The 17,500-nt window shown below is 40.5% G+C and overlaps 1 protein-coding gene across 2 annotated transcripts in view; it reads left to right on the forward strand.

Annotated features, from left to right (window-relative positions):
* Positions 1-17,500, forward strand: part of ttc28 (tetratricopeptide repeat domain 28) — a 317,167-nt gene that overhangs the window by 116,645 nt on the left and 183,022 nt on the right. The window contains exon 1 of one of the 2 annotated variants that reach the window (XM_081354985.1): positions 11,430-12,217. The exons of the other annotated variant lie outside the window; for it this stretch is intronic. Coding sequence (XP_081211111.1) covers positions 12,191-12,217 — 27 coding nt within the window. The 5' untranslated portion in view covers positions 11,430-12,190. Of the gene's footprint in view, positions 1-11,429; positions 12,218-17,500 lie in introns of those variants that run through there. 2 annotated transcript variants of the gene reach the window in all.

Raw genomic sequence — 17,500 nt, forward strand, 5'->3', positions numbered from 1 at the left:
TATGTTAGCAAGTAATATGCAAATCCATGCAAGAAACATGCTAAAACATGTAAATTCATGTTAGTGACATGTTCAAATAAGCTAGCAACATGTTTATTAACGTGTTTGTTAATTCATGCTACCAATGTTTTAAAGCATGTTAACAATGTGCTAATTAATGTTAGCAATGGGCTAAAACATGCTAATTCATGCTAGCCAACATGCTAGCAGTGTGCTAAATCATGCTAGCAATGTGCTAATTCATCTTAGTAATGTTAAAACATGTTAGCAGCATCTATCGGTCTAATTGTCTATCTGTCTGTCTGTTTTCTGATAGACTATTGCTTTCAAAACCTTCAAGCTTTAAGACTAGGCTACTTTAAACTTCAAACTACTTCAAACTTTTGTATTGAAACCTGGTCAGGCTTTCTCAAGCTAACGTCATAGTTTGTCTTGACAAACTTTTTTTTTTTATCTAGTTTTAAATTGTAATAATATTTCACAATATTATTGTTTTTACTGTATTTTTGATCACATAAATACAGTGTTGGTGAGCAGAAGTCTTACCGACCCTAAACTTTTGAACAGTAGTAAATCTCAGCATTAAGTGGCAAATCTAAAAATATCTTCTTCAGTTTAACATGTTAGATGCTGTACACATGGGATATTTATGTGGCTTCTTGGACTAACATTAGCCCAAGCACTTCACAGACAAACACACATTCAGAACCATAAACACACACACACACACACACACAAAGCTGAAAATGCTGTTATCTCTGCCAACACCAGGGGACCACACAAACCCTGCGTTTCTCTTTGTTTGCATCTTCAGAGTGCGTTTGTGGCTCCGCTGTGCTGTGTTATTATTGATCTGGGTTCAGATGAAACCCGACTGCTCTTTAACAGCCGTGTTGATTTAAACAGCATGTTGAACTCTGTTACGTCGATATCCAGTGCAGATGAATTATTAAACGCAGATTTAAAGGGCCTTGTGCTTTTGTATAAAGTATTTTTATATAAATAGCATCCCTTTGTAGATAAACGGCGCTATGTTCATTACAGTAATTGGGAATAGCCATTAGAAGTGTATACAAAGACTTGCTGCTACAAAGCAAACCTTTTATAGGTGGTTTCCAAGGCATTGCTATGCAGTTGTTTATGGTCCGAGTCTTATTTAGAGCATTGATATGTGATTGGTAGGATGTTCTTGATAATTGCTGTGTGGTTGCTAAGGTCATTTGTTGCAGTTTCTAGGAACATTTTATTTTCTAGGGTGTTGCTGGGTGGTCTTTAGGGTGTTCTGAGCCATTTTTAGAAACTGCTGGGGTGTTGCTAAGTATTTGCTGAGGACATTTTTAGCACTCATTAGTGTTTTGATATGTAGTTGCTAGGGTTTTTAAGCATTTTAGCAGTTACTATTGTGTTCGAGCCATTTATAGAATTTGGTAGGTGGTTGCTAGGGTGTTCTGGGGCATTTTTAGTAGTTGCTAGGGTGTTACTAGGGTGTTCTGGGGCATTTTTATTAGTCGCTATGGTGTCGCTATGTGGTTGTTCAGGTGTTCTGGGACATGTTTTAGGAGTTGCTACGGTGTTCTGAGTATTTTAGCAGTTACTATTGTGTTCGAGCCATTTATAGAAGTTGGTAGGTGGTTGCTAGGGTGTTCTGTGGCATTTTTAGTAGTTGCTAGGGTGTCCTGGGGCATTTTTAGTAGTTGCTATGGTGTCGCTATGTGGTTGTTCAGGCAATCTGGGCCATGTTTTAGGAGTTGCTACGGTGTTCTGAGTATTTTAGCAGTTACTATTGTTTTTGAGACATTTATAGAAGTTGGTAGGTGGTTGCTAAGGTGTTCTGATGCATTTTTAGTAGTTTCTAGGGTGCTGCTAAGGTGTTCTGATGCATTTTTCGTTGTTGCTGGGGTGTTGCTGTGTGGTTGCTAAGGTTTTCAGGCCCATTTTCAGGAGTTGCTTGGGTGTTCTGAGCATTTTAGCAGTTACTATTGTTTTTGAGCCATTTATAGAAGTTGGTAGGTGGTTGCTAGGGTGTTCTGAGGCATTTTTAGTAATTGCTAGGGTGTAGCTTTGTGGTTGCTAAGGTGTTCTGAGCCATTTCTGGAAGGTGAAGACTTATGGTTTTCTGAGCCATTTTCAGCCGTTGCTAGGGTGTTGCTATTTGGTTGTAAATGTGTTCTGACCCATTTTTAACAGGTGTTATGATGTTCTGAGCCATTTCCAGCAGTTGCTAGGGTGTTGCTCTGTGGTTGCTAAGGTTTTCAGGCCCATTTTCAGGAGTTGCTAGGGTGTTCTGAGCATTTTAGCAGTTACAGTACTATTGTTTTTGAACCATTTATAGAAGTTGGTAGGTGGTTGCTAGGGTGTTCTGAGGCATTTTTAGTAGTTGCTAGGGTGTAGCTTTGTGGTTGCTAAGGTGTTCTGAGCCATTTCTGGAAGGTGAAGACTGTTATGGTTTTCTGAGCCATTTTCAGCCTTTGCTAGGATGTTGCTATTTGGTTGTTAAGTTGTTCTGGACCATTTTCAGGAGTTGCTAGGGTGTTCTGAGCCATTTCCAGCAGTTGCTAGGGCGTTGCTATGTGGTTGCTAAAGTATTCCGAGCCTTTTTAGCAGTTTCTATGTGGGTGTTAAGCTGTTCTGATTGTTAGCCCAAGTCTTTCTGATAAACTGGTCTCTGGGTTGGGCTTATTGCCTCCTTCAATGTATGTCCTTTTTTTTTCTCCAGCTGTTTTGCAGATAATTGTTTATTTGGTCTCTCAGAATAGTACTAGCGCACCTCTCCGCTACACTGGATGAGAAATCTGCCAAAGTGTAATATGAAAGGTAAGAGGTTTAATATTTGCAATAGATATGCTTGTCTTAGGTATCTAATACAACTATTAAGTCTCTGTCTATATAAGAAAGACAAATAATGGTCATTAACAGCATGTGAAGTGGTGGAGGTGCTCCGTTTACAACATCCGCCTCATCAGCCTCATTTTCTCTAATGACATCGCCTCGTTTTAATGGCAGATATTCATTTGGTATCTTAACAACAGTGGCACCCTTGGGATTCAGCCGTAAACAGGGGTGATGGGAAAATCCTCTACATTTGTCAGAGCAGCGCAGTGTGTTTGACAATATATGAATTATTGATTAAACTGTTGAATTTTAAACGAGGGTTGTGTCGCGTTGAGGCCCCGCAACATAAATGCATAATTATGCATATTCTGGAAAAGATATTGTCTTGCAAGAAGGGAAGCTTTTTAGTCTGTGTTTTATTTTTGCAAGGATAAACCTGATTTGTTTGCTCTATATTGAACCATTCAAGTGATATGTTCACATTCACATGTATCGCCAAAAAACAACAATAGTACAATCAGATTGACCCGATCGAAGGCTGTTTTTATGGCCTGATGGAGGAACACAATGATGGCAGCGCTCCAGGAGGCTCTAGAGTCTCACACACTCAGTTTGAGCTCGCCGGTGTGTTTACAGACCTCAGCCGGCTAAACTTAGCCAGGGTGACAAACCAGAATGCAGCCTTGAATTGATTGAATTAGCGGTCGCATTGTGAGTGTGAAAGACCCGGAGAAGCGAAGGTAATTCTATTCTCGATGTAATTGCCCTCGGGGTCATTGAGTGGCCTGTGGCAGAGGCAAATAATCTGTCTGTAAGGTCAGCATATCTAATACTGGCCGACAGTTTGATGGTGCTCTAAGAGAGCGTTTCTCCTCGGGGATCTGTTCCCACCGGTCTATATCTTTGCTTGGTTGAGCACGCTCTTAAAAATAAAGCCTCCAATTAGAGGATTTTACTATCTGATGTCATAGGAGAACATTTTGAAAGGAAAATTCTGTCATCAAGCCAGTGTTAGTTTCTTTCTCTTGTGAACCACAGAAGCAGATGTTTAGCAGAGTGACCGAACAGCGAGAAGGACAAATAAAGAAACTTTCATATTTAACACTGCCCTAACCCAGACACCATGCAATAAAAGGCATCTTTTCCATGTTAATCCGAGTTTTTGTCCTATCCAGCCACAACGGTGGTACGTGACAATTCTATTTTACAATTACATGTACTTTTATTTAAAATGTCGTGGTTGGAACGACTACATACAAACTATGACAGTGTTAATCTCAGGTACTGATTATGTGCTTTATTTAATGTTGTAATGTGAGTTTGAATATAATTTTTCGTGACCTTTATAGCCATACTAAAAGCAAATAAATGAAAGGAAACGTTCGAACCGGCAACTCAACATAAACAAGTTTATTCTGTGACTGTTTCAGTTACGTTGATATTTTAAATAATGTTAAAATGGTGCAATATTTATGTACTTATCTTTTTCATTGCGAGAGCCGTGCACTTGCGGAGAGACTCCACCCACACTCTCTTCTGATTGGCTGTGATTGATTTTGTTGCATCTCGTAGTCGTGTCTGGTGTGGACAGGCAAATTCTTTGTCGCAGGAATCTTATTGCGCCTGGTTAGGACACAAAGTAAGTCATCTTCACATGAAGATGCATCGTGACAGGTATGACTTCAGTGATGCGGAACGAACGGCATTGGTTTCAGTTTATGGGCCGTATTCACAAAGAATTTTATCTTATCTAGGAGTCCTACTAAAAGTTCCTAGCTAGGAATTTTAGCTAAAAACCTACACACAAAACTCTTAAGAGCATGTTTTATTGAGGAACTCTTAATATGAGGGTTTTTAGACTTTACAGAACCCAGCAACCAATATTTTAGACTTACCAGGTCCATAAATCAATGTTTTATACTTTACCTGACCCAGACACCAATATTCTAGACTTTACAGACCCATTAATCAATATTTTAGACTTTACTGAACAATTTGTAGACTTTACAAAACCAGTAACTTATATTTTAGACTTTACAGAACCTAGAAAGCAATATTTTAGACTTTACTGACCAATTTGTGGACTTTACAGACCCAGAACCCAATATTTAAAATTTTACAAACCCATAAATCAATATTTTAGACTTTACTGAACAATTTGTAGACTTTACAGAACCAGTGACCGAAATTTTCGACTTAACTGAACTTAGAAAACAATATTTTTGGTTTTACTGAACAATTTGTAGAGTTTACTGAACCCAGAAACCAACATTTTAGACTTTAAAGACCCAGTAACCAAAATTTTAGACTTAACAGACCCATTTTGTAGTTTACAGAACAATGTTTAGACTTTAAATAACCTATAAACCAATATTATAGACTTTACAGACCCCAGAAACCAAAATTTTAGACTTTACAGAACCAGTAACCAATATTTTACACTTTACAGAACAATTTTTATAGTTTACAGGTCCCAGAAACCAATTTTTTTGACTTTGCAGACCCAGTAACCAATATTGTAGACTATGCAGAACAATTTGTAGAACTTACAGAACCAGTAACCAATATTTTAGACTTTACAGAACAATTTGTAGAGTTTACAGAACCCAGAAACCAAATTTTTTGACTTTACAGACCCAGTAACCAATATTTTAGACTATACAGAACAATTTGTAGAGTTTACAGAACCCAGAAACCAATATTTTAGACTTTACGGATCAATTTGTAGATTTTACAGAACCCAGAAACCAACATTTTGGACTTTACAGACCCAGTTACCAATATTTTAGACTATACAGAACAATTTGTAGAGTTTACAGAACCCAGAAACCAATATTTTAGACTTTACGGATCAATTTGTAGAACTTACAGAACCAGTAACCAATATTTTAGACAATACCGAACAATCTGTAGAGTTTACAGAACCCAGAAACCAATATTTTAGACTTTACGGATCAATTTGTAGACTTTACAAAACCAGTAACCAATACTTTAGACTTTACAGAACAATTTGTAGACTTTACAGAACCAGTAACCAATATTTTAGACTTTACATAACTTAGAAACCAATATTTTAGACTCTACTGAACCCAGAAACCAATATTTTAGACATTACTGAACTATTTGTAGACTTTACAGAACCCAGGTACCAATTCTTTAGACTTTACAGACCAATAAAACAACATTTTAGACTTTACAGAACAATTTTACAGAAACCAATATTTTAGGCTTTCTCCAAAAAAGCATGGTTGTTTTTTGAACCCAAGGCGCTGTAGAACCACTGAACCACTGAAGTTGTATGTATGTAGACATCACTTTCTCCAGGGTTCCTCAATTGAGCTCTATTGAACAGAGATGTGTCCTCCTGACCTCCAACTGTCCCTTATGCAAGGCTTACAGCTAAAATGTGACCCATCTGACCCACACCTTCCCACTGGGAGTTAGACTGGATCACCAAGGCACCTAAAAACTCAATACATCTTCATCAGAGCGGGAGGGTTCAATTGAGAGCCATAAGTGGGGCTAAGAGTAAAGGTGGAGCAGCTGTTGGGTCTTAGAAAGGCTTGTTGCATCTTTTGTGTTTGGAGAGGCGAGGTGTGTGTTTCACGCCCCCTCCTCCTCCTCTCCGTCAGCGAACGAGTCAGTCGAGCTGCTGTCTGAAGATAGAGCCGCTGTGGCTGTGAGATACGCCTCACAACATTAATTAGCAGCCCTCATTATAGCTCACAGCGTCGTCATTCTGTCACATGCACACACACACACACACACACACGCACACGCACACACGCACAATGTTTCCTAAGGTCTCGGAATCTTCACAATATGCTTGAATATTCTTGTTTACCAAGTTGCTTTAAACAGTTCTGTGATTCATTTGGGTGAAAACAAACCTAGAGGGATTTCCAGCAAATAACATTATGAGTTTGCAGCTTTGATTCGGCGCATTATTTCAAAATCGTACCCAACGACATGCGAATGCAATCTGCGCTTTATTAAAAACGACATGCAATCAGAATTGGAGTTTTCTGGCTTTTAGTTCACGTCTGTTAGCTTTGGGGTTGAGTCTACTGCTAAACGCTGACTAAATAAACTTTAAGCAAATACACATTTGATTTATTTTTCTTTTCAGGGACTAAAAATATTGATGAATCATTTTTTTTTGCATGATCTTGTCACATGCTCTTTAAAATAATGATCTCAAAAGTTGTAATCGTGATGTGCATTAAAGTCATTTGCAATACAAATTTTCTTTTTCTGTCAAAGACTGTATAAGGCTATTTGAAAGACAAGCACTTTGTAAATGCATCAACACAGGAAAGAAAATGTCATTCAGACCATTGCATGCAGTGAGTAAAAGTGCAGGTCAGAGTGTCTGTAATCTCTCTTCCATGAACACACAGTATACTGTAACTCACCGTATCTCTGTAATGCACTTTTCCTATATCCAGCCTTTCATTTCTCCGTCAGCCAGGCCTTACAGTTGAATGATGAAGGCAGGGGTGTGTGTGACACAGAAAAACACACAGATGCTGAATGTTTCTGCTATATCACTAGAAGACAACATGTGATGTCCTGTGTTGACCTGATGGGAAAAGCAGAGCTGGAGGCTTTCGCTCGTCTGTGTTTCCCGTCACGCTGTTGTGCTTGTAAACACACGTCAGAGCAAACCATTCATTTCACAACTCACTGTGCTAAACACACTAACACACATTGCTTGGGAGTTTTGGGTGATTTCGACCCTGTCCCAAATGGCACCCTAAACACTCGCGGTCTTCTACGAGTCCGCACTTTCGTGACGTAACGCCGTATATCGGCCGTAATGGGGGAGCTCGTGAGCACCCTTCTGAAACCTCAAGTGACATATGGGACACCCTATGGTTTTACGCACATGCGGCAGCCATTGTAAAGGTCCTTGCACACTGAGTCCGACGTTTTTGTATGCGTTTTTCTAGCGCTGTGCAATGATTAATCGTGATTAACCGCATCCAAAGTAAAAGTTTGTTTACATAATATATGTGTGTACTATGTAGTATAATTTTTTTGTATATATAAATACACACACATGCATGTATATATTAAAGAAAATATGTTATTTATGTATAAAATATTTATATTTATAGGAATCCCATGTAGCAGTAAATATGACGTGGAACAAACTGAACTGCGATTGGTTGCTTTACATGTCGGTCAGATGTCCTGTTGATCGGCCCTTGGCCAATGAAAGCTGTGATGGAGTTCAGACCTTCAGTCTACACGAGACTAGGACGCTTATAACCGAACCAAGCATTCACAATGTTGGGGACATTAACATTTGAGGACAATCTAGTGTTTATAACTCCCAATAAAGGCCAATATCAAACTTTAATCCATTAGGTAATGACTTTATGTCAGTGTAGCATAACTGGCAGTGTTTAGATGTAATGTTGCCCAGTGGCTGTTTACAGGTTGTCTTGGTATTTCATCATAAAGTGGCTTTTTTTAATGGAAAGTGACCTGATATTATACTGATATCATGGCGTTTGGCAGGTGTTGTTCTGATGAAATGTGCTTTTAATAAGGTTTTATTGCTGATGCATGAATAAATAACGCAGCCCGTAGTTTGTCTTCATTGTTGGTTAACAGTGTCCAATCTGTCCCCTTAAACTGCAGCTGAAGCCCAACATCTGTGCCTTTACTCGAGCTGACACTGACGGAGGTCGTTCGTATCAGCTCAGACCTGTAATGCTGTTAGAGAGCCCGTGTCTTTGTCTCACTGGTGTTATTATCTGCAGCAGTGGCTGACTTGTCCTTTATTTGACATGGGGAACTTGTTTCTAAGTCCACTGTGAGCAGCTGCAAGTGTGTGTGTGTGTGTGTGTGTGTGTGTGTGTGTGAGAGAGAGAGAGAGAGAGAGAGAGAGAGAGAGAGAGTGTGTATGTGTGTGAGAGAGAGATAGAGAGAAAAAGTGTGTGTGTGTGTGTGTGTGCGAGAGAGAGAGAGAGTGTGTGTGTGTGTGTGTGTGTGTGTGTGTGTGTGTGTGTGAGAGAGAGATTGTGTTTGTGTGTGTGAGAGAGAGAGAGTGTGTGAGATTGTGTGTGTGAAAGAGAGAGACAGAGAGTGTGTGTGTGTGTGTGTGTGTGTGTGTGTGTGTGTGTGTGTGTGTGTGTGTGTGTGTGTGTGTGTGTGTGTGTATGTATGTAAGAGAGAGAGAGAGAGAGAGGTAGTGTGTATGTGTGTGAGAGAAATAGAGAGAAAAAGTGTTTGTGTGTGTGTGTTTAAGAGTGAAAGAGAGAGAGAGTGTGTGTGTGTGTGTGTGTGTGTGTGTGTGTGTGTGTGTGTGTGTGTGTGTGTGTGTGTGTGTGTGTGTGTGTGTGTGTGTGTGTGTGTGTGTGTGTGTGTGAGGAATAGAGAGAGAGAATGTGTGTGTGTGTGTGTGTGTGTGTGTGTGTGTGTGTGTGTGTGTGTGAGAGAGAGTGTGAGATTGTGTGTGTGTGTGTATGTGTGTGAGAGAGAGAGAGAGAGAGAGTGTGTGTTTGTGTGTGTGAGAGAGAGAAAGAGTGAGACTGTGTGTGTGAGAGAGAGAGAGTGTGTGTGAGATTGTGTGTGTGTGTGTGTGTGTGTGTGTGTGTGTGTGTGTGTGTGTGTGTGTGTGTGTGTGTGTGTGTGTGTGAGAGAGAGAGACAGAGTGTGTGTGTGTGTGTGTGTGTGTGTGTGTGTGTGTGTGAGAGAGAGAGAGAGACAGAGAGTGTGTGTGTGTGTGTGTGTGTGAGAGAGAGAGAGAGTGTGTAAGATTGTGTGTGTGTGTGTGTGTGTGTGTGTGTGTGTGTGTGTGTGTGTGTGAGATAAATTATATTTTATATGCAGTGTAGCTAATAGCTATAGTAGCTAATGTCCATAATTCTTGCTGTTGGGAAAAACAGTGTGTGTTGTGTGTAAATGCAGGAAATGACACGTGCGCGCGTCTACCCTCTTCCTGTCCATCAACACTTATCGTGGCATCTCAACTTTTAGAAAGCGGAGCTCAGAATAATATTATTGAAGGATCAGGGCAGTGTGCCGAGCGGAGACACAGGGACTCTTCCGAATCTCTGAAGAAGAGAAACACAAGCGTCTAAAGATGGCCGCCGCTGGACGGGACAGGTGTCGTGTTACACTCAGCTGTCTTCAGCAGCGAATAAACACACACTGGTCCAGGCTGGAGTGTAGGACTTCATAACGTCCATAAACCTCCAGTGTAAATGTTCTGCGTACAAATAATGCATTTTAATGCAAATCACTCACTGCCATTTATATGAACTGTGTGATTCCTTTATATAAACCACAATCATTAATCATCAACTCTGGCGATACTGTATGTTTGTCTGAGGGTGTTTATAATCATTTTCATTAATAAGACATTAACAAACATCATTACATTATGTAATTATTAACAGATCATTAGCTAATGTACATTTAGATTAGAAATGTCACCCAGCTTTATTTTGTATGTACTAATGATCTGTTATTTATTATATTTTATAATGTAAAGCATGAAAGTTGTTGTGAAAGTCACCCACAGTTTTTAATGATTAATCATTATCATAATACTTATGTTGTTGTAAAGTGTTACCATGTATTTGTAAGGTAAAGTTTTGATAGTATAATGAAAATATTACAGTACTTATTAAACCTAAAACATGTTTTGTTGCCCTACAAGCCCTTTTCTCTTTAGAAATATAAATCTCCTCTCTTTTCTGAAGGGATGTTTTATCCAATGTCTTGAATGGACAGTTTGGGGTTTTGAGCGTGTAAAGGTTTGTGCTCGAGTACTTTTATCCTCTTTGTGCAGCAGTGGGCTTAATACATCCAGTGTGTGTGTGTGTGTGTGTGTGTGTGTTGATAAACCGTACATTATGTGGACAAAATGTTCTCACAAAGATGGCAATATCCGAAATCCTTGTCCTTGTGGCAACATTTTTCGGTCCCCATGAGGAAAACCGCTTCATAAATCATACTAAGTGATGAATTTTGAAAATGTAAGAATGCATAAAGTTTTGTGTGATGGGTAAGTTTAGTGTAAGAGGAGAGAATATACAGTTTGTACAGTATAAAAATCATTATGTCTATGGATAGTCCCATTAAACATGAAAACACAACGTGTGTGTGTGTGTGTGTGAGAGAGAGAGAGAGAGAGAGAGAGAGTGTGAGAAAGAGATTGTGAGTGAGATTGTGTGTGTGTGTGTGTGTGTGTGTGTGTGTGTGTGTGTGTGTGTGTGTGTGTGTGTGTGTGTGTGTGTGTGTCTTACATTTTTTAGTCCCCATGAGGAAAACAGTGATGTATTTTGGAAATGTAAGAATGCATAAAGTTTATGTGATGGGTAGGTTTAGGGAAGGGTTAGTGTATAATAGAGAATATAATGACTTTTATACTGTACAAACTGTATATTCTAAAAGTCCCCATAAAACATGAAAACACAACGTGTGCGTGCGTGCGCGTGTGTGTGCGCGCTTGTGTGTGTGTGTGTGTGTAGTGTATCCGGCGGCTCTATGACCCCGCGGACTCCTCTCCTCCTCCACCTTCCTCCTCCACCTCTCTCTCTCTCTCTCTCTCTCTCTCTCTCTCTCTCCGCGCAGAGGAACAGCGGGGAAGGAAGTTATTAGTGTTCTGCGCTCCAGTTCTGCGCTGTCGGAGGATATCCTTCTCCTTCCAACTCTCAAATTCCAAGGATTTTTCTGTTTTTCTTTCCCACTCCTCCTCCTCCTCGTCTTCTTCTCTCCAACTGGATCCGTCTATTCCTGCGCGTCTTTGAGGGATTTTTCTTGCGCGCGCGCGCGTGTGCGTGTATGTATAGAATTACGCATCATCTCTGGAATCTCGATCCACAGTTATTTTTGGGGATTATTTTCCATCAGCATTCGTTTAATGCAGAACTTTTCACGCTTTCACGCACGTTTAAACGACCTCCCCCGGACACTTAAAGGACACCGGACTGTTTAGAGCGAACAACCGTGTTGCGTTTATCAGAACGGAAAGTTTTTCTTCTCTTTTCTTCCGCGCGAGGCACATCATCCGCTGTCACGATGGAGAGCGAATGTCTCCTCATATAGCGTGCCAAGTCTCCCTTCTGGGTTTATATGATCACAATCATCGTAATCGCGCATTTAACCGAACATAAACGAGCAGTTGAAGCGAAAACGAGCAGATTTCTCCAGTCTGCGCGTGTTGGATTATCAGGAGGACACTAGAGGCTCCAGTGCTCTGCGCTTTTACGCACGTTCGCGCGCCTGGAGAGCGTCATGAATCTGCCGTCCGGAGACACTGTGACTTTATGTCCTCGTCCTGAATCCCACTTCTCTGCCATCGTGATGTTTTGATGCTGTTCATTTTAGCTTTACAAATATGATGAAATGGCAGCCCCGGAAGAAGGTAAGCTCGAGCTCAGATTTATGGTTAAGTTTGGCAGTAGATCAGGAGGGGAAGACCTCTGGATGAACACGATCTTGAAGGTTGTGCAGTGGATTCGTGCTTTGAGGTCTCAGAAAGAGTATTTGATGTTGAAATATTTGAGGCTTTAATGATGCAACTGCCAAGCAGAGGGTTTGTGCTCAGACATGGATGACTAGATTGTGGGTTATATGCAGAAAAAAAAATGCATTACAATGCAGTGGTTTTTCTCCTTTTAATGCATTTTATTCTCTATTTTTCTTGCGATTATGATGATGGTAATGAAAGTCCTCAAATGTAAAGTCAAAAGTCCTGTCATACATGCATGTCTTTTACATTGAATCAGCTGACTTCTGCATGCACAGCATCTCACAGTCTGTAACTTTACTAGAAGCTCATTGTCTTTGAAGCTTTGCTGATATGACAAGGTTATCATGGCATTGCATATGCTTTTCAGGTCTAAACGCCACCGGTCGTTTGATGGCAGATCCCGGGAGCTGTTTTGCTGTCTTATGTGCGTTTTGAATGAACTAAATGCTGAGTGTGCCTTTGCCTGGGGCCCTTTGAACACCAGCCAAAACTTGTAGTAGCGTCCTCTTCTCCACTAGAGGGCAAACATCCTCAGATCACAGGAACCTGCCTCCCTTTCCATGTACTTCTGAGCAAAGCATAATAAATCCATGATATTCCTCTGCTTTTGTTTAAGAGAAGATTTAGATTAGTTCACGTTGCGCCTGTAATTGTATTCGGCGTATTGTTGTGTTCCCTAGATTAAAGGGCCTTAAATGGGTCTTTTGTGAATCAGAAGATGATGACGTTTAGCGAGTGAGTCATTTCTACAGCTGCCGAACACCTCTTAGGGTTTATAAATAAGACCTCCCTGGAAGATAAAACCTGATCCGCAGCTGGAGAGCGGCGTGTGATCGCGCGCCGCAAACAAACTTCAGGTTCTGCGCAGGCGTTTGCGTTTCCCTTCATAGGCGACTTAAAGTCATGGTATAACAAAAGATCTTGATTATTTCCTTCTCAATAGAAGACGAAGTGTATTCAGCGCTCCCCGGCGGGAGTCAAATCACATTGAGCTCATTAGGATCTCCACTTTTCTCCTCTATTGGAGGCATATTGTCAGAGGCTGCAGTTAATCAAAAGGCACCGCAGGCCTCACTCGACTACAAACACTCACGACATGAAGCGCAAGTTTGTCGTGACTGTCGGAAAGGCCAGAACTCATTTTTGAGTGAGCTAATCGTGTGCAACTCTTCTATGAAGTCTTGTAATGCTATATCAGTGTGTTTGATCGGGGTTGGAAACCTTGAGGCACTTGGAAGATTTGATTCAGGGAGTTATGTTCCTGAAACTGATTCTTTAGGTTTTTCTGCAACAGTTTAGGGGTGCAAAATGAATCCATAATCATTTGGGAATGAATCATGATGCGGGTTTGTTTTGGCGTGGACGAGGGTCTTGTAGGGCTCTGGACAGGATTTGGCACGGTCACACTTCCAGTTGGCCGACCGCTCACATTCTTCTCTGAGTTGGCACAACACGTTTCCGACAGGGTTTTGCAGTGCCGCCTTTAGCTGAGGACACTACCGTTCAAAAGTTTGAGGTCAAGAAGATTGTTTTCTTTCTTTCTTTTGGGAAAGAAATTGCTTTTATTCAGCTTTAAATTGATCATAAGTGACCGTAAATACATTTATAATGTCACAAAAGATTTCTATTTATCAAATAATCACGGTTTCCACCCAAATATGAAGCAGCACGACTGATAATAATCATAAATGTTTCTTGAGCATCAAATCATCATATTAGAGTGATTTCTGAAGGATCATGTGACACTGAAGACTGGAGTAATGATGCTGGAAACTCAGCTTTGATCACAGGAATAAATTACAGTTTAAAATATATTCACATAGAAAAGTTGCAATAATATTTCAGTTTTTTAACTGTATTTTAGATTAAATAAATGCAGCCTTGGTGAGCTTTCCGCTCCCAAACGTAAAAAGTAAAACTGTTTTATCGTCCACTATTAGTCCAATCACTTCTGTTCAACAAGCCGCATGATTTGGTGAATAATAGGACATACAGAAGTTAAGTTTTTAGCGTTGAAATCACGAACCGCTGGTATCTTGTGGTATTTGGAAGTCTTTGCCATCTCTACACCATCATTAATAGCTCCTGGTACATGTTAGAGTAGATTCAGATTAATTCCTCTGAGTTTTTTACATTTTAAACCTCCTTTTATCTTTCCTTATGATCTTGTTTTTAAATCTCCTCCTGTCTTTGTTTTACTACCAGTGTTTATCCTACATGGATCTTTCCAGTTTGAAGCCCTTCTGTCCTAAAGATGTTGATCTGCACACACACACACACACACATATAAGCGCTGTAATTCAGCTTCCAGCTTTTAAGACTCTCATAGTCATAGTCTTTTACTTAAAAACTAGGTCTGTTTCCTGTCTTGTGTAGTCCCTGAAGATGAAACCCATATTCGCGCTCAGAGTTTGCGAAGACCTTTCGGGCTCCTCGGCTTCGGATTGGATTACACTAATATGTTCAAAAGCACTTTATATTTTCCCAGCGCCACTGCTGATAACACTCGTAGAGCGGAAGACTTTGTTTACCGTGGATTACAAGGATTACGGCGCTCTCGCTCGCTCTCCCGGTATCACTACCTCAGCAGATTAAACATCCATCCATTACTCACTCAGAGTGACTGTGGTTATCTATTACAGGGCAGATGTACAGGACTCTTATTCTCCGTGTCAGGGCGGCTGATTCAGGCCTATGGAGGACGGCGGACCCGACCCGCGAGCGCTAATTCTCTCTAACACACGCTTTTTAAATCATTTAGGCGTGAATAATGTGGAGATGATGAAAGTTTTTGAAAGACAAGAACCTGGGAGAAGTTTCGGCTTTCTGGGGCGTTGGTGATGAGCGAGGAGCTCATGGGTTTTATTTTTAGGCAGCTTTCGTTCCATCTAGAGCTGCGCTGTCAGAAACCAAGCGTTCGTTTGAAATGTATATGTCTGTATCGATACTGTATCTAAGTTAATTGTTATATTTATGATTTGGGGTTGTTTTGAATGTTTCAAAGTCAGTCAAGTGTATTTATATCAGGTATTAGACAATAGTTCAAAAGTTTGGGATCAGTTTTTTTTTTTTTTTTAGCAAGAATACATTGAATTGATCAAGTGAATTGATTTCGATTTCTAATTCATCAGAGAATCCTTTAAAAAAAAAAATCCTTTCCTCAAAAATATGAAGCGGCACAATAGTTTTCCCAAATAATAATAATAAGAAGAAATGTTTCTTTAGCATCAAGTGTACATCAAAAACATATTGTTGGTATTTATCATTTAGTTTAAAGATACACTACAGAGGATTTATTTAATCCGCAAGGTGTTAATAGCGAGCCCAGAATTCTGTAGTGAACCTTTAAAGTCCTCATGAAATAATTAAATGATGTTTTTTGGCTTTTAGTATGAGTATGTTTGCCTTACTGTTATCTAATATGCTCCAAAACAATGACAAAATTCACATTTATAAGATATAAGCATTCAAAACTTACAGCATCTCACTTCCGCCACTCTGCACTTCAGCTTCTCTTCAGATTTCCTGTCCAATCAAATGCTCTCTAGAATCTGAAGCTCCGCCCCCTTCACGATAAACAGATGCTGAAGTTGCGGCTGAAATCGGTCACTCTTCACACATTTACTATTTTCCACATGGTGAACGGCACACAGTGCACTATATAGGGGATAGGGAACGATTCAGACAGTGCAAATGTGCTTTCCATTGCGGCTCCGGTCCAGACACACGACAGCACAGAATCATGTGATCGAGTCGGCGCAGACCAGAAAGATGACATCTCTTCATTTTCAAGTTCTTTCCTGCAACCACATGCTGTATTTTGTTTTGTAACGCCAGCGTTTTGTGATCTAATCAATAATTTTATTCTCATCAGATATCATTTTTTACTCAGAAATGGGTTACATTATAGAAGTAAAATAGTTGCTGTGATTTTTACAAACCTTACTCCATAAAAATGACCCTGAAATTCTTTGCATACAGCTATTTTCCCAAAAACTTAAATGCACTGACAGTGTTGTTAAAGGCTTGTTGAATAGCTGTTGAATAGAGCTTGAATAGCAATTTTTCCTCTCTCTCTCGGTTGAATAACCGATACTCCAGTCCGACGTGATTTAGCGCCAGATTCACTGAAGTGGGCTTAACCTTTATCGGAGGCGATACTCCTGCGCTAAAACCTCGTTTAGCAGCTCTTAACCTCTGGGGAGCTGAGAAACCTTATCTCCATTTGATTCCTGCGTTATTTATTAGATCTCTGCGGGGAGGCTATCGTTCTCTCGCCGTTATATCCATCACCGGAGTATCCCGCGGCATCCAAACACGGCGAAGCCTCGATGACAAACATGCTATCGTCTTCTGCACCTGTTTGGTTGGTATGTGGCCGCATTCCCCCTGATTTCTGAATGTGACTGAGCGTTTCCGGGGTGTGCGTCAGGGAACCGGTGAGGATCTTGATGAGGAAGGTGTTTTGAAGAGCCTCCCGCTACGAGAAAGGGAGACAGGTGGATGATTAACCGTCAGCAGCGAACGCACCTGCTGGCTTTATGATTCGCCAGCGTATTTACAGCTTTCCACGATGGGCTCAGCATCAGACGGCCAGACTTGCTGTGTGTCTCGCTTAGCTGCGTTTTGAGGAGCCGGGGGGGGGGGGGGGGGTTTAGGCAACCTTGAATACATTCCCTCTGGTTCTCATCTTTCAGCTGCTGACACCAAGATGAACTTCCTATTCTGGTTGTTCCCTCTGGTTTTTCACCTCCCAGATTGGCTCATTTCTCCCAGCTTCCATTATAACTCGCAAGTCGCAACCGAACACAAGCGCCTCTAAGATATTTAAAGTCCCCCTGTAGTCAATCATTTTATCTATTAAAACTCATATTTGATCACTAAAATCACATATTTAAATGTTTTTTTCCTTGAAGAAAAAAAATCTTAAATGCCTTAAAATAGCTTGAATGTAACTCGACACCCTTGCATCATTTAGTATGCGCAGTTCTATGAATATGCAAATGAGCCCCGCCTCCACTCACTCACTCAGCTCAGAGATCCACTGGTTGACGATCACACGTTGATCTGATTGGTTACAAGGTAGTTTGTGACGTCAGAAACACCAGCGATTTCAAAGCGTGTTTTTGAGACTGTCTTTGGTTCACTGCAGTTTTAAGGAGAAAACACTCAGCA

Source organism: Scardinius erythrophthalmus (assembly GCF_964197995.2).
Source record: "Scardinius erythrophthalmus genome assembly, chromosome: 23".
NCBI classification, from domain to species: domain Eukaryota; kingdom Metazoa; phylum Chordata; class Actinopteri; order Cypriniformes; family Leuciscidae; genus Scardinius; species Scardinius erythrophthalmus.